At 37.8% G+C, this 17,026-nt stretch overlaps 1 protein-coding gene across 1 annotated transcript in view; it reads left to right on the top strand.

The window, feature by feature from the left end:
* Nucleotides 1–17,026, top strand: part of LOC125240486 (dynein axonemal heavy chain 6) — a 104,969-nt gene that overhangs the window by 12,389 nt on the left and 75,554 nt on the right. The window contains exons 19-38 of the mRNA XM_048148380.1: nt 2,471–2,647; nt 3,040–3,294; nt 3,388–3,534; nt 3,695–3,948; nt 4,041–4,159; nt 4,602–4,775; nt 5,214–5,373; nt 5,577–5,722; nt 5,904–6,055; nt 6,166–6,358; nt 6,562–6,701; nt 11,314–11,499; nt 12,009–12,164; nt 12,252–12,479; nt 12,709–12,929; nt 13,339–13,550; nt 14,586–14,698; nt 15,012–15,154; nt 15,357–15,549; nt 15,691–15,914. Of these exons, the coding sequence (XP_048004337.1) occupies nt 2,471–2,647; nt 3,040–3,294; nt 3,388–3,534; nt 3,695–3,948; nt 4,041–4,159; nt 4,602–4,775; nt 5,214–5,373; nt 5,577–5,722; nt 5,904–6,055; nt 6,166–6,358; nt 6,562–6,701; nt 11,314–11,499; nt 12,009–12,164; nt 12,252–12,479; nt 12,709–12,929; nt 13,339–13,550; nt 14,586–14,698; nt 15,012–15,154; nt 15,357–15,549; nt 15,691–15,914 (3,593 nt within the window). The remainder of the gene's footprint in view (nt 1–2,470; nt 2,648–3,039; nt 3,295–3,387; nt 3,535–3,694; nt 3,949–4,040; nt 4,160–4,601; nt 4,776–5,213; nt 5,374–5,576; nt 5,723–5,903; nt 6,056–6,165; nt 6,359–6,561; nt 6,702–11,313; nt 11,500–12,008; nt 12,165–12,251; nt 12,480–12,708; nt 12,930–13,338; nt 13,551–14,585; nt 14,699–15,011; nt 15,155–15,356; nt 15,550–15,690; nt 15,915–17,026) is intronic.

Below are 17,026 nucleotides of genomic sequence, written 5' to 3'. Positions count from 1 at the left end.
CAGTTGTATGGTCGGTATGTAGGTAGTGTAAATAAAAAGTCGAAAAGTCGTAGGTCCTTTCTATACTTTTTGCTATGTATTTTATATTTCAATAGGCAGGCTTTTGTACCCATATTACAGTACTTTCAATATGTGCTATCCTATAATTAAATTCGAACACTCGCGTAGACACTTCTAATATTATTTGAATGGCATTACCAACATTAAATCTCCTTTTGAAAATAAATTTTAAAGAATATCCCACTATCAGATCAGAGCCACTGGTATTTAATTTAAAACAAATGCCTATAATAAATAAATCCGATTAACCTTTGGGTTGTCTGCTGTCGAATTTAATTATTTTCATAGAAAATATTTTAATTTGTATCCTTCCAGCTAGAGATTCTTGGAAGCCCTGTAAATTTTTGTTTGTGACAACAAGATATGACATTTATTTCAGGAAATTTACACATACATACATTACATACATTTATTGTATTAAACGGAGTACAAGTGACCAAGATAAAGATGATACAGTAGGGTATTTTTAAAGTTTATGTAATGAAGAAGTAAAATTGCGGCCTTTTTTAGGTATTTCTATTTATGGAATAAATTGGAAATATCTAATACCTACATACTTATTATATATTGGTAGCGGCTCCATTCGTTCAATATTCGTTCGCAATTCATTTTGACATATAAGTCATTTGAGCATATTATGACAAAAGGTATTTTGATAAAGAGTTTTTAGTGTGTCGCAGTTCCATTTGCAATTTTGATACTTAGGTCTTTATACACTAAGTTGGTTATGGCATGAACGATTTTTTTTGCTAAGCAGATAAGAAGTTAACGTTATTAGCATCAACAAGAATGTTATAAATGCAATTTAGACCCAGATTTTTAAAACATTTTTGTTATGAATTGTGCGTCCTTGTATTTAACGTCATTGCAGTAGCTTGTACTCATCAACTTATAATATAAATAAAACATTAAAAAAATGAATTAAAAAAGCTGTAATATCTACGTATGCGACGACTGAGATTTGAACTCGTGACCTGTGGCTTGTAAGTCTAACGATAATCGCCGGGGCTATACCTGGCCGTGACATATGGGTCGAAATTAGACTTTGCATAGCTTTTGCGTGTTTGTAACAAGCGTTGCTACGACGATTCTGAAGACTGGAAGAATACATTTCACAAGATGACGGAGATCTGTCAAATGGTAGAAGAGAAAAACGTGAGATAGATGTATGTACTGACAAGTATATACTCTTTTCGACGACTGTCAAATCGCATGCCTAAAATAAATATGTAATTTTTTTAATTACTTTGGCTTTATTATCGGTAGGAAACGTCTGTTTTTAATCTACCTAAAATATTACTTATGTAGAAACAGGCATGTAATGAGGAGGAACACTCAAAGGATATGACAGATGGCGCCACCATATTAATCCATACGTGAGAGCGAGAATCTGATAATTATGTTTTTTCTTTCTCTCACATATGAATGACAGTGACATGCATAGGCGCCGCCTGGCGGGATAAAATGTCAGTGTGCCTCCTCATTTACGTTAATGTGTAATAGAAGAACAGAATAAAAAGCATGCAACACTGCTCATCACCTACCCTCTGCCCAGCTCCACTGGCGTGGTGGTTTGCCATATGGATTCCTAAATGTAAGACCCTAAGGTCCAAACCAAACCACGCATAAATATGTAAATGTATTATTTAATTAAAGTGTTAAATAAAGGTCAAACTTATTGGGTGGATTATCATGCTGTTAATATTGTTAAATAGGGACAATAAAAGTCAACCTCGTACTATTATCTGTTTCAAATTTGCCCGGTCAAATATTTAGATTTTTTTATTTCCATATAAATATGTTGGTGGTTTTTGTATGTAAAATTTCTGAAATATTATGTACTATTCATTTTTGCTTAAAAATATCTGATATTATATTTGCTCTAGAGCACGTTAGACAAAATTCTAAAATTCTATATCAATAAAAATAGTCTTATTTCCCGTCATATGTTTAGGTGGTTTCGGGTTGTAAACCTTAAAACTGATTTTTTTTTACAAGTTTCCACCATTAAATTACTGTGAGGTATTTTGTTGAAAGAAAACGCTTATTTTCTGAGGGTAGTTTTTTTTAATATCTTCCATTCCAAACTATTGGTGGATTCGAAAATATAGGTTTTTTAAATTGCGATTAAACGCTGTATATGAAATAAAACTACTGTTATAGAATTATTTTCAAAAATATCGTACCGGTCTTAGGCTAAATGTAGAATGGCGGCATTTTGTGAATATCAAAGGAGTGAGCCTTCTGTACTTGTACTATTATATATTCTGTGGTATTAGGTAAGTACGTGTAAATAGCTACTGAAGACATTTTAAGAACTGAATATCTACAAATATTTTTTTAACAACTTGTGATATTATGTGATATAACAATGATATGTTTCCCAATGAAAATTTGTAAATATGCGTAGGTCCCATTAGCTATGCCAGCTGCAACTCAACCGAAACTCTACGAGGAGTTTGTGCGGAACAATGAAATGCTTGACCAGATCATGAAATGCCTGGAGGCGTATTTGGAAACCAAGCGTGTTGCGTTCCCGAGATTTTTCTTCTTGTCCAACGATGAATTGTTGGAAATTCTGGCACAGGTAAATACTTAAGTCCTGCTATCCTCTTTCACTTGCAATGATATAATTATAATTTCCACTCAAATGTCATGAATCCAAGGAAATGAAAATGAACCATTCTTAAAAATATTTAAAAAATGGCTAAGTATTGCGAGTATTGCTGGCGAGAACTGGATCCGGATCCGGATGGCTTAGTTTGATAGATTTGGTGATTCGATCATGAATAAGTAGCAGTGGCGGGGCGTGAAAATTTTCGTTGGTAAAGCCGGAGGGGTTTTTGGCATCTGTTTTGTATGGACTTCTACAGATACTACTAGAGAATTTTAGGGAACCCGTTAGGAATCGAGTTCTATCGACGCTCCGCCACTGATAAGTAGGTACATACATACTTTATATATGTATCCATCTTCTAGACTCGTAATCCACACGCAGTGCAACCACACTTGCGCAAATGCTTCGACGCGATGGCTAAGCTCGAGTTCTTAGTGAAACTTCCAGAGAGCGAGATGGAAATCGCAGAAGACGGTACCCTTGTTGAGAGGGAGATGTCTTTCCATACTCGAGACATGTTGCAAGCGAAGCTCGCAAAGACTGCCAAACCAGATGACCTCACCACGGACATCATTGCGATGCTGTCACCAGAAGGAGAGAGAGTTAACTTGGGCAAGGTGATTACCGCATCGGCATATATAGCGTAAAGTTATCTCTTATGTTAGATAGATTTATAATATAGATATCGTACTCAAAACTTTTAAATACAGGGTCTAAAAGCTCGAGGAAATGTTGAGGACTGGCTGGGCAAAGTCGAGGAAGCCATGTTCGCCTCCGTGAAGCGATGTATGAAGATTGCCTTGAAAGACTACCAGTTGCGTCCACGAACTGAGTGGGTGGAGTTACATCCCAATCAAGTAAGTAATGGCCATGTGTCTGAAGGATATTACGTTCTATCGAAAATCTTTTTCTCCCTTTAATATGTGTCGTAGAAGAATATACTATATTTTTTGCTCTACATGACATATTTTTTTCACGAACTGTTAAACGTCTTAAAAAGTATTATGTATTGTACAGGTAGTATTAACAGTGTCTCAGATAATGTGGGCCCAAGGAGTCCACGCCCTATTCGATCTTGAAATCCCGCTGCGCATCGACACCGCGCTACTCGGATACGAGAAGACTTGCATAGCAGACTTAAACGATCTGGCAGCTATCACTCGCAAAGACATCACATCGTTGTTTAGAAAAGTACTCTGTGCCTTGATCACCGTTGATGTCCACGCTAGGGACACTATATCGCATATGGTGGAAAAACATGTCCAAAAAGCGTCAGTATTATATTGAATTGTATTTATATCATTTAATATAAATCTTAACCTACAATACTTAACCCACCTACTTTACTATATTACTATTTCAGTACCGACTTCGAATGGCTTAAAATGATTCGTTATTATTGGGAAGATGATATAGACAATTGCGTTGCTCGCATGTCCAGCGCTATGTATATCTACGGCCACGAATATTTAGGCGCTGGGGGTAAGTTTGGGGGTTGGAGGTGACCCCAAGACACCTAGTAATTTTTCTAGTAGCTTGTTATTCTTGAGTAATTACTACTTGAGTAATAGGACATTAGTCCTATTACTCAAGTAGTAATTACTCAAGAATAACAAGCTATTAAGGTACGTCGTGCCGTCTATCGAGCACTGTTTTCTTACGGGCATTATTTATTGTTATACTTGTATACGTCTCACAAAGTATAATGTGTTGTAACGATTAATCCGCTCTATGGCAAAAGTACCTCAACTGGCGCTTTTACACCAATACAGAAGGTATAGTATACTAATAAGTTGTCTTCACAGCATGTTAAGATTACCGCACAGCCTCTGTGAAGTGGCCATACCAATCTTCAGATATCTACTGAGCGTACTAGGTATAATCGTATAATTAGTAGTTATACGATAATAATTATTAATTACAGGTGTACTGGTCATAACTCCCCTGACGGATCGTTGTTACTTGTGCCTCATGGGCGCCCTGCAGCTGGACCTGGGCGGCGCGCCCGCCGGCCCGGCCGGGACCGGAAAGACGGAGACCACGAAGGATTTGGCGAAGGCTCTGGCTATTCAATGTGTCGTGTTCAATTGTTCTGAAGGCAAGTGAACAGGTTAAAGGTGCTTACAGCCAGTAATAATTGCCTCATCCGCTACTTACTCGTAGCTGCTACATCATAACTATACTACCCAATATAATTAGACTGAAATTGTATTAATCTTAATTTAATTGCTGTTAAATAATTTTATTGATGAACGTGTAATATTTATAATATTATTAATAAAATGTCTAATCTGTAAATTAATAAAATAAGGTTGGCGTCAAAATGGTTCAAAAATTAATTCACAAGGCATTCAAGACACACGGATTACATAACTTTTTGACTTTTGAAAATGAGTCAGCTCTCATCGCTGGTGGCCAACCACCATGCAAAGGTGCCCGTGGTCTAAAGACCTTGCAGAATTTATAAGTAGATATTTGCTTTTGGGCTTATTGTGTACCTCGTTTTAGAGTGATTAGGAGGTTACATTGATTATAGGTCTTGATTACAAAATGATGGGCCGTTTCTTTTCCGGATTGGCGACATCCGGCGCGTGGTGTTGCTTCGACGAGTTCAATCGAATTGATATCGAGGTGCTCTCTGTTATTGCCCAACAACTCATCACTATCAGAAATGCGAAAGTGGCAAAACAAAGCCGGTACGTAATTTTATTTTTTTATGGTTGCGAAACTTGCGAGTAGTGTCTTTAGTTATGCATTAAGTAACAGTGTGCCACGTGGCAGTGCACCAAGTTGCCTGGTAGGCATATGGGGTCAATAACCACTTTTATTACATCATTAGTTTGAGCAAATAACCTTTGATTTACTTACGTCCTTATAAATTAATCTTCCCACTTTACAGGTTTATGTTCGAAGGAAGAGAGATCAAATTGGTCCGAACGTGCGCGGCTTTCATTACCATGAACCCAGGCTACGCGGGCAGAACTGAGCTGCCTGACAACCTGAAGGCTCTCTTCCGACCCATATCGATGATGGTGCCCGATTATGGTAACGTTTCTTTTTCCACACGAATCTTTGCTACGAGATGCAACGCCGTAGCCCGTAGCAAGTAAACAAGTTTAATATTTTATCAAAAGACGTGTCGTAACGGCCTACAATGTTTAAAAAAATCTTATTATCATTCTTATGAAATGTTTATACATTAAACGATACGTTTGTGTGTTTGCAGCTCTTATAGCAGAGGTAATCCTGTATTCTGAGGGTTTTGAGTCATCAAAAAGCTTATCAAAAAAGATGGTACAAATGTACAAATTATCCAGTGAACAGCTTTCTAAGCAAGACCACTATGATTTCGGAATGCGTGCTGTCAAGAGTGTCCTGGTAAACTTATAATAATGATAATCTTAAATAGAATTGGGTATTCAATGGAACCTTTGAACATACTAACCTAGGATAATTTGTCAGAAATACATTTGTTTTTGTTTCTGTAGGTGATGGCTGGAGCTCTGAAGCGAGCCAGTCCCGATCAGCACGAGGAAATGACCTTACTGTGCGCCCTGAACGACAGTAATTTGCCAAAGTTTCTGGCAGCCGACGCTATTTTATTTGCGGGCATATTGTCGGATCTTTTCCCTGGAGTTGATTTGCCAATTCGAGATTACGGGATAATGCAAGAAGTTATCAGTAAGTATAATTTATTCAAGATACAAAGAAGTTGGATATATGCCGAATTGTAGCAGATCGTGAAAAATTTACTAAGACACGGTGTTAATGTTTGGGGTCCTCCCTAAATCAATCGAACGGCACGTTTCATAAAACATGACTAAGATCCTCAACCCTTTCCTTTGTATGTGGCTTTATTCAGTTGTCACGATTCTTGCTTACAGTAAATTGCCTCCTGCAGAAGAAGTTACAAGTGGAGGCGTGCCAGATTCGTAAAGTGATCCAGCTGCACGAGACGATGATTGTAAGGTGGGGTGTGATGTTAGTCGGCCCGACGGGCGGAGGAAAGACCGTAGTTTTACACGTGAGTACTGTTAAGTCTAACTCCCTTATTCATAAACGTTCACTAAAGTTATCAAACCGATACTTCGTTTGTCCCTTTCTATCACATCAATACGTCGGAAAGTGACAAACGAACTTTATCGGCTTGATAACTTTAGTGAACGTTTATGAATAAGGGGGTAAGAATTTAAACATCTGGGATCCCTATTTTGGCACCTCCAACAACAATCATATCACCTATTTTCATGGAGTGCATCACGCAAAAGCAGCACCTGCCAGTAATATGGCCTGACGAATAGGTGAAATAGATGTGAAAGAATGGGTGAAAGTGATGGATTAAATAAATACTCGGCTATGTGAAAAAAACCGGCCAAGTGCGAGTCGGACTCGCCCACCGAGGGTTCCGTACAAACTTTCAATGGTTAAAATAACCATACTACTCATACTCATATTCATTTATTCATTCAACGCCATTTTACACGTCAAGATTTGATTTAAAAAAATAATATTCATACAACAATAATACTTAGAGAATAAATAGACAGAAGATTGAAATTACAAAAAGTTAGGCAATATTCACATAAAAAATGCACAAAAATATTTTTCTAATTAGGTAATAAAAAAATTGTCATAAGTGTAGAACGGGTGCTCGACCAGCCATTTTTTTAAGCGATAGGTACTTAAAGTTCGACACACTAGGCGCTTCAACCACATATTGCGGCAATTTATTATAGACGGCAGGGTCCATCACATGTGTTAATTTTACCGTAAATTGGATTTCGCCAATTTACGGTCGATACCGACTAACTTTCCGGCATTTCGAATGTTGTACTTGGAACACATGTTGTTAGTTTTGTCACAGAATATATGTATAATAGTACAAGTACAGAAGGCTCACTCCTTTGATGTTCACAAAATGACGCTATTCTAAATTCTTACCTACATTAACAAACGGACCGCACGCGAGCAGCCAACATTGAATTTTTCCCCTCACTAGCTCGGAAACACGTGTTTTGTCCTTTAATACCAGCGGGTAAAAACGCATTTTATCTACTAGTGCTTTAAAATTGATAAAAGTAGGTGAATCTAGTAATAAAGATCATTTACCACCTGTGGAACTACTGGAAGCAGTGATAAAAGAAAATCTTGCAGTACAAAAGGCGGACTCATGCTTTAAGGCATTCTCTACTATGTTGATCTTTCTTTTATGCGGGGGGCTTCGCCCCCCGAGCCCTCCTTTATATGCTCTTAAGGGTCTCAAGAAAACCCTATCCCAACTTATTTTAAATACTACGTTGATCTTTCTTTTATGCCCCCCGCATTCGCCCTCGAGCCCCCCTTATTCATGCTCTTCAGGGTCACAAGAAACCCCTATCCCAACTTACTTTAAATACTACGTTGATGTTTATTTTATGCGGAGGGCTTCGCCCCCCGAGCCCCCCTTTATTTCCTCTTAAGGGTCTCAAGAAAACCCTATCCCAACTTATTTTAAATACTATGTTGATCTTTTTTTTGTGGGGAGCTTCGCCCCCGAGCCCCTCTTTACTTGCTCTTAAGGGTCACAAGAAAACCCTATCCCAACTTATTTTAAATACTACGTTGATCTTTCTTTTTGCGGGGGCTTCGCCCCCGAGCCCCCCCCTTTATTTCCTCTGGAGGGTCACAAGAAAACCTTAACCCAACTTATTTTAAATACTACGTTGATCAGTCTTTTTTGTGGGGGCTTCGATCGCCCCTGAGCCCCCTTTACTTGCTCTTAAGGGTCTCAAGAAAACCCTATCCCAACTTATTTTAAATACTACGTTGATCTTTTTAGTAGTTCCAGTTCATATCTTCCGGCTCCATCATCAGACCTTGAAACCTAATCGTAGTCAAAGTTCATTACAAGACTTTTCTAAGAAACCCAAAAACTACTATGATACGATGTTCTATCATGTAGTTCCAGTTCATATCTTCCGGCTCCATCGTCAGACCTTGAAACCTAATCGTAGTCAAAGTTCATTACAAGACTTTTCTAAGAAACGCAAAAACAGCTATGATACGATGTTACATCATGTAGTTCCAGTTCATATCTTCCGGCTTCATCATCAGACCTTGAAACCTTATCGTAGACAAAGTTCATTTCAAGACTTTTCTAAGAAACCCAAAAACTGCTATGATACGATGTTCCATCATGTAGTTCCAGTTCATATCTTCCGGCTCCATCATCAGACCTTGAAACCTAATCGTAGTCAAAGTTCATTACAAGACTTTTCTAAGAAACCCAAAAACAGCTATGATACGATGTTCCATCATGTAGTTCCAGTTCATATCTTCCGGCTCCATCATCAGACCTTGAAACCTAATCGTAGTCAAAGTTCATTACAAGACTTTTCTAAGAAACCCAAAAACAGCTATGATACGATGTTCCATCATGTAGTTCCAGTTCATATCTTCCGGCTCCATCATCAGATCAGTTCAACAGTACCATATTATTGTACTATCATCAGAACTACATACAGCTGCCAATTATCATTACGCTACAATCCTTGGAAGATGGTTAAATTAGCCTCCGTAGATTCCATTACATAGTTAGTTACATACACGACGACCTAATAAAAGCGTGTTAATATTAATATTAGCGCCATCTATAAGGTAAGGGCATTTATTTGTGTGACGAGCACAGATATTTGTTCCTGAGTCATGGATGTTTTCTATGTATATAAGTATTTGTATATTATATATATCGTTGTCTGAGTACCCACAACACAAGCCTTCTTGAGCTTACCGTGGGGCTCAGTCAATCTGTGTAAGAATGTCCTTATAATATTTATTTATTTATTTATTTATTTATCTAGCTGAGCCCTTCTTCTGTGTGGTACTGAGGTAAGTACGTTTTATTCTTAGACTTTATCTGTCTATACGGAGTTATATATGTCTTTGACTAGAAGTATAGGTACTCTAATGAGTATTATTGTATTTAGCGCCGTCTCTCGGCAAAATTTACTAAGTAATTTACGCGACTTGAGACTTGTGCGAACCTTTAGGCATGGAAAGTCACATGAAAAGTTGTCGAAACTAATAATAGATGGCGCTGCATTTAAATTTCTTGACTGATAACTCTAATACTAAATTGAATATACTCTAAGGTAGAGCAGAGTCTAATACCTCCGCTTTACAAAAGACCGCAATCAAGTAGCACTAGACTTTACTCATTGTTGTGTTCCTGCCGGTGAGTAAGGCAGCCAGAGCTCAACGAGGGTGCGGTACTCCTTCCTTCCTTCCCCCTCCTTCCTTCGGTCCTTTGAGTCGTCGGCACCCAGGCCCCTTCTAAGTACAGGTTTGTACAAGTTTCTAATGAGTCGAGTCGGCAACGCACATGTGCCACTCCTTGAGTGGCAGGTGTCCATATGTAACAGTCACCGCTTTCCATCAGGCGGACCGTATGCATGTTTGCCACCTACGTGGTACAAAAAAAAACTCTCGACGAATTCACCTTAAACATTAAAAACTAAATCAAAATCGATTGATTCGTTCGGGAGCTATGATGCCAGACAGACATGTCAAGCGTCAAACCTATTATTATTATAATATTTTTGCGTTGGTGGTTAAAAACAAGAAACCTCCTTCAAAACTATAATAAAACACAACTTTCTATGAAAATCGGTAAAGTGCAAGTCGGATTTCGACATTTCCATACAAAAAGGTCATGAGCGCCTGACGACATGTAATGGCAACGTGTACACTAGATTTGTACTTTAAAGATTTTGCGTATATTTTGGAAACTATAAGAGATAGAGCAAATAGACTTCAGATTTTGGTTGTCGGTGGCACAATTTTTTTGTTTTCGTATATATACACCATTTTTTGGACCTATTAGGGCAATATTATGGTCAGTGCAGTTCTAAACAGTCGTAAGCGCCTCTTTTTTAGTAGGAACTTAAGTCATTTTGGCAAATGCTTAAAATTTTTAACAATTTCTAAACAGAAATGAATTTCTTTCTACCTGTCCATGGCGCTCACAAAATTTCAAAACATTTAGTAAGTACTTGCAGCGGCAGTGAGTGAAAAATCTCAATTTGAGTTTTTTTTTCTTAACTCCGACTTACGCTTGACTGTAGATTTCTAATAGGTTTTCCTGTAATCTACAGGTAGAGGGCTATCTCGTGTATTTTTTTGAAAATTTTACGCTAAGTAGTTTCGGAGATAAGGGGGGAATGGTCATTTTTTGCTTATTTTCTTAAATTACTTCTAAATTACCAAAATAAAAACTATAAAAAAAATATATTTGAGATGTTTATAAAATGCTCTTTCATTTGATATGTAACACAATATAGTTCTAATAACTTTGATTTTTAATTTTCAATTTTACCCCCCAAAAGTGGCCCCTATGATTAAATTTCGTTTAATTTCATTTAATTATATTACATGTCCGTTTTTGGGCCACTTGTTTACATACGTGTAATTTCAAGTAAATCGGTCTAGTAGTTTCGGAGAAATCGGCTGTGACAGAGGGACAGACAGACACGCGAGTGATCCTATAAGGGTTCCGTTTTTCCTCTTTGAGGTACGGAACCCTAAAAATACCCGAGACTACTACTACTTACAATTGTACTACTAAGTTACTGTCTACTAATGGTGTCAATGTGTTATAGATACTAGCCGATACATACGAAGGTTTGTATGAAGCGGGCGTGAAAGGGCCGCAGAACCAGCCTGTGCACAAATACATTATGAACCCTAAGAGTTTGACCATCGGCGAGTTGTACGGTGAAGTTAATCTGCAAACGCTAGAGTGGCACGACGGGATACTGCCGCTTAGCTTGAGAACGGCTGTGCAAGTATGTCAATCTCATAACGCATTATACACACACAATTTTTCATCGAGAGTTCCCGGGTTGCCACGGATACGAAGTTAGTTAGTTACACGAAGATGTTAACTGCCCTTAGTTAGGTATATTTAACTTTTTAAGTCTCTTTGTACAGGCACACTATTCTACGAACAAATTATATTATTTTAAATTAAAATTACCTTAATTTTAATTTTTTGCATCTCTTGAAGCCAGAGTATTTTTTCTGTGTATATGACATTTCGTCACTACTTTTAAAAAAACTTGTATCTTCGTCTGTCAATGAAATGAAAATTGTAGTAAGTATGTATGGAATGCATATAGACTTACTGCGTTTTAACTTTGAGGAGCAGCGTGAGATACGAGATTTTTTCAAAGTAGTGACGATTTATTTCAGGCACGCTATTTTTTATTATTTCCAAGCCAAAGTATTTCGGTACACATGTAGATTTGTCCCATATCATATTTTTTGAAACATTTCACTAATGCATTTTATTTAGTGCGTAGAAATGGATCATCAATGGTTGATCTGCGACGGCCCAGTCGACGCCGTCTGGATCGAGAATATGAACACCGTACTAGACGATAATAAAATGCTGTGCTTGTCTAATTCCGAGAGAATCAAACTAACACCATACGTGCATATGGTATTCGAGGTATGGCAACCTCTAAGAAGTTATTCATGTTATGATTTTTGTACAAAACAAATTGGGATAATTTAATTGTTTTTCATGTATTTCAAGGTAGCAGATTTAGCTCAAGCTTCGCCAGCCACTGTGTCGCGCTGTGGCATGGTTTACATAGACCCTAATGAAATGGGGTACCTACCGTACGTGCGCTCGTGGCTCGAAGAAGGCGTAGATAATAATCTTTTCAATCAAGAAAACTCTGACTTCCTATACGAACTGTTCAGGATGCTGGACTTGGGAGTCATTCACGTTAACACTAAGTGTTTGGTCGGAATAAAACAGGTGTGACAAGCAATTTGTGCTAGAATACCAAAAACTACTTAAGTTGACAGCAATTCTGACAAACCAGGCTATGCATGTGTTAGATAATCGTCATAATTCAATTGAAATTTGCTCAGCCTGTTCTATCAGAATCGCTCCCAAACGCTGGCTAATGTCGTGCTTGATTACTTTGATTAGTGAATTAAAAAACGATCAAATAAAAATAAAAAGGAAAGTATTTTTCTTACAGGTCGATATAAGCAAGGTGTCGGCACTATGCTACCTCATGGGAGCTTTACTGAGTGAGCCTGGAGAGCGATTTGCAGACAAGGCAGCGATTAAGACCTACATAGCCCATTGTTTCATTTTCTGCTACATTTGGTGCATTGGAGGCAACATCCTGGAAGCGAATCGCAAAGGTTTCGAGGAGGTGGTCAAACGACAGTTCGAAGAATTCGCTGAGGCCGAATAGTACGTGTCCTAATAATGTTCAGTCGACCTCAGTAGTTCAGTGATTACTAATAACTTGATAAACTATATCGATTAACATACCTTTTCATTACAGTTTATTAAATCTAACAAATAATTTTATATTATTACCTCCTTATTCATAAACATTCATTAAAGTTAACAAACCGATAAAAATCGTTTATCCCTTTCTATCACACCAATACGTCGGAAAGAGACACGATTTTTATAGGATCGATAAGACTAAGGGGGTAAATTTTTAACGTTAATGGTGCTCCCACATTGGCTGTTATAATTGATACATAACAATATGTGACTGGAACAGCGCAATATCAATACTACCTCGGTATCATAATAGCCCAACTAACCATCTGGAAACTTTAAGAATTTTCTTTAAAATATTTCTTTGCAGTTTCCCGCAAGGCTTTAATTTCTTTGATATGTACATGGACACAAAGCAAAGGAAATTGAAAGTGTGGGCCGAAATCATACCAGTGTTTGTATATGACAGCAACAAACCATTTTTCGAAACATTGGTCCCTACCGTGGACACTGTGAGATATGGTTATTTGTCCGAGAAGCTTCTTGGAGTTAATAAACCTGTCATGTTTACTGGAGGTACAGGTAAGGCTGAGCCATTATAATAATATTTGTTTCAAACTTTACTGAAATGTACAAGGATCATTAATAATTTGTTACGTATAGGAAAATCTAAACTAAGTAGATGGATTCGATTCGTAGTTCGTATCCTACCGACTGCGCCAGTTCAATACGTTCACTGTCACTCTCCGAATTGTGAATATTAACCCTTAAATGCATGACCTTGACAAAGATTTATTCAAATTAGAATTTTGACATGCTGTCAATAAAGTCAAAAATGCATGATGCATATACAGGCTGATTCATGAGTCGTGAGCAGGAGTGAACAGGGTACTGGGGAGGGTCACGCTGAGCAACTTTCATAATGGGGCAACACAGAATTGTGATTATTTTTCTTAACTATGACTTAATTGATAAGTACTTAATTGATAGCTAATTATCAATTACGTTCTAATTATGACTTAATTGATGATTAACTATCAATTAAGTCATAGTGAAGAAAAAAAAATATCACAATTTACCTTTGTGACCCTCCCCAGTACCCTGTTCACTCCTGCTCACGACTCATGAATCAGCCTGTATACATCACTATGCATTTAAGGGAAGGCTTTGTGATGAGATTCATATTATACAGCGCGTAAACCTAATAAGGGCGATAAATGAAACCAAGCATATAATTCAATATTGTTATCATTAATTAAGACGTGTTTTTGAATTACTTTTAATTTTCAGCCCATAATGAATTTTTGAAAAATTTCCCAGCAGCAATGTATTGTAAACGTGGTTGCGATGACAATCAATGACAACTGTCAACGAGCGGTTAACACGAATGTGTTTGCTTTACGTTGCGGGCCGAATTATTTTGTATGGATAAAAAAAAGTATTTCAATTTTAAGTAAAAGTTATCTAATTCCATTTTTTATGTCCTATACTCACCAGCTCACCACCGTTAAGAGGTTCGCCCGTATTAGGTTTACACCCTGTATAAGGCTTTTTAAAAAATTAAATACTTTTAAATTAGTTAGTTAGGCTTTTTAAATTAGTTAAAATCTGTAACAGGCGTGGGTAAAACTGTAATTGCTGCGGAGACACTCAACAAGATGGCATCATCTGGTACATTCATTCCCGTTATGATGAGTTTCTCGGCGCAAACCAGCAGTTCGCGGACACAGGTATCTTAATGAGACCACTTTTTACACCCCCTACACATTTTTCATAAAAAAATAAGCGTTTTGGTTTTATTTCTAATCAGACATTGTAAAGTCATTAAATCCTTATTACCTACATCCTTAGAACTTCTTTTATAGGTTTAAGATAGGCGTTTCGAACAAATAATCACCGTACAGAGGAAATAAATAAAGACGTTCTATTGGTTTGAAAACCACATCCCTCTTTCACATATTTAAACGAAACGCAACTGCCTTTATCAAATGCTAGTACAAAATAACCTGTTAACCCAATTCCTTTTCATTGTTCACGGTATAGGAAGTTATTGAACTGAGACTGGACAAGCGGCCTCGTAAGGCAATAGGAGCTCCGCTGGGCAAGAAAGTTATAATATTCATAGACGACGTTAACATGCCTAAGTTAGATGTATACGGCGCGCAACCTACTATCGAACTATTGAGGTACCCTGGGCTGTAGACAAATGGCCAGTCACTAACGCTCCATGGCGAACAAAACGCGATTTTCAGAATCGCGTATCGTTTGCCATGGAGCACAAGCGATTGGCCACTGGTCTTGGGTCCTGAAAAAATATAAGCACAGATGGACAGAAGTAACCTCCAACTACAAATGACAGGCATTACAATAGCTGTTATGAATTGGCAGGCAATTTCTTGACTTCGGTGGCTTATACGACCGCGATAAGCTGTACTGGAAGGATATCTTAGACGTGGTGCTGGCGTGCGCTTGCGCGCCGCCCGGCGGCGGCCGGAACCCGCTCACGGGTCGCTTCACACGACATTTCGCCATGTTCTACATATCGGCGCCTAATTCTGAAGCTATGAAGACTATATTTAAGGTTAGTTACTGTCTTTTATGGTGGCATTACAGATGGAGTCACGCACACATCATTCATGTATAGCTTTTAGCTCGGCTCATCCAAAGCTGTTTAGTTCTTAGCAACCGACATATCGCAGCTAAAGGAGATAACTTTTTTCAGGCTATACTATGTGGACATATGGAAGACTTCGTAACGGAAGTCTCCTGTTTAGGCGAACCTATAGTCAATGCGTCAGTGGAAGTATACCAAAAGATTTGTGCGGAGTTGTTGCCTACGCCAGCAAAATCACATTATGTCTTCAATCTTCGTGACTTGTCCAAGACCATGCAAGGTTGCTTGCAGGCAGATGCTGGTTATATGCGAATGCCTCAGGGAATGCTAAGGTATCCGTTACTTGCTTGTTATTTAATAGCCGTGTGCTACAAATACTTATTTTAGGCAAATGTAAAAAAAAACTCGTCCATTTTAAGTTATGAGAAAAAGCATTAAGGAGAAGAGTGGGAGTGGGAGGCTGTATAATATAGACTCAAAATTATTATGAACAATAATTACAATAAATTTATCTGATAATTGTGAGCGTCAGGACCCCTGGACCACTACAGATATTTGATGTTTAGTACATACTAAAATTTAGTACCTATTTGATACTATTTGGTACCTGAGTACATATATTTGGTACCTCCACTGATATTGAAAAATCGAGCGAATAAAGTGGCCAGACATTCTGACGTCAGGATGTCTGGACCATTTTTCGTTTACATAGTTCTAGACAACACTACTAATTGATATCTTAGTCAATATTTACTACCTATTTGCTACCTGTCAATATATTTTTATTTTTTTGGCGTACCAGAAAAAAGTTATGATGGAATTTAAAGTTGAAGTATGTAGCGCCTGTCAAAAGTATAGAGGCAAATACGCCTGCCCTCCTGCGCGCGTCAACTTAAATAGGAATTTAGTTTTAGGCACTCGCACATCATCTCTACTACTGACTAGTGGCATTAATATAGTCGAAATATAAAAGTAATTAGTGTAATTACACCATCCCATTCCATTTTCCTCCTGAGAGACCTAAACACGTGGCAACAGTTGGGCAAATTCTAGGGGGGAAATAGCATAAACTGTTATAATTGACAGCGGCATTGGTAATATTGGTATATAGGACGTATTTTGATGATGTAGACCAGTCTATGGTCCACGAGCTCCGTTATAGGGGTTTATCATATATATAAACCACTGCTTTCGGTAACATTTGTTTTTTGCATCGATTAGTGTCAATTATGAATTAAGAATAAATACAAACATCAAATCAATCATCTACTATCAGTACCTACAACCACAATGCCGCCTAATCTGCCATACAGCTCTACAGCTGCTGAACAGTCGCAAAAATGACCGGCTGTCAGGGGTAAACTGATTTACAAATTTCTCCGCCAGGAGATGTCTCTCAGGGACATGACATGAGATTAGACGTTATTGAGACTGTAGAAGGTTC

Source organism: Leguminivora glycinivorella, chromosome Z, assembly GCF_023078275.1.
Source record: "Leguminivora glycinivorella isolate SPB_JAAS2020 chromosome Z, LegGlyc_1.1, whole genome shotgun sequence".
In the NCBI taxonomy this organism is placed as follows: Eukaryota; Metazoa; Arthropoda; class Insecta; order Lepidoptera; family Tortricidae; genus Leguminivora; species Leguminivora glycinivorella.
Note: the sequence above shows the minus strand (reverse complement) of the source record. Positions and strands in the feature narration are given on the sequence as shown.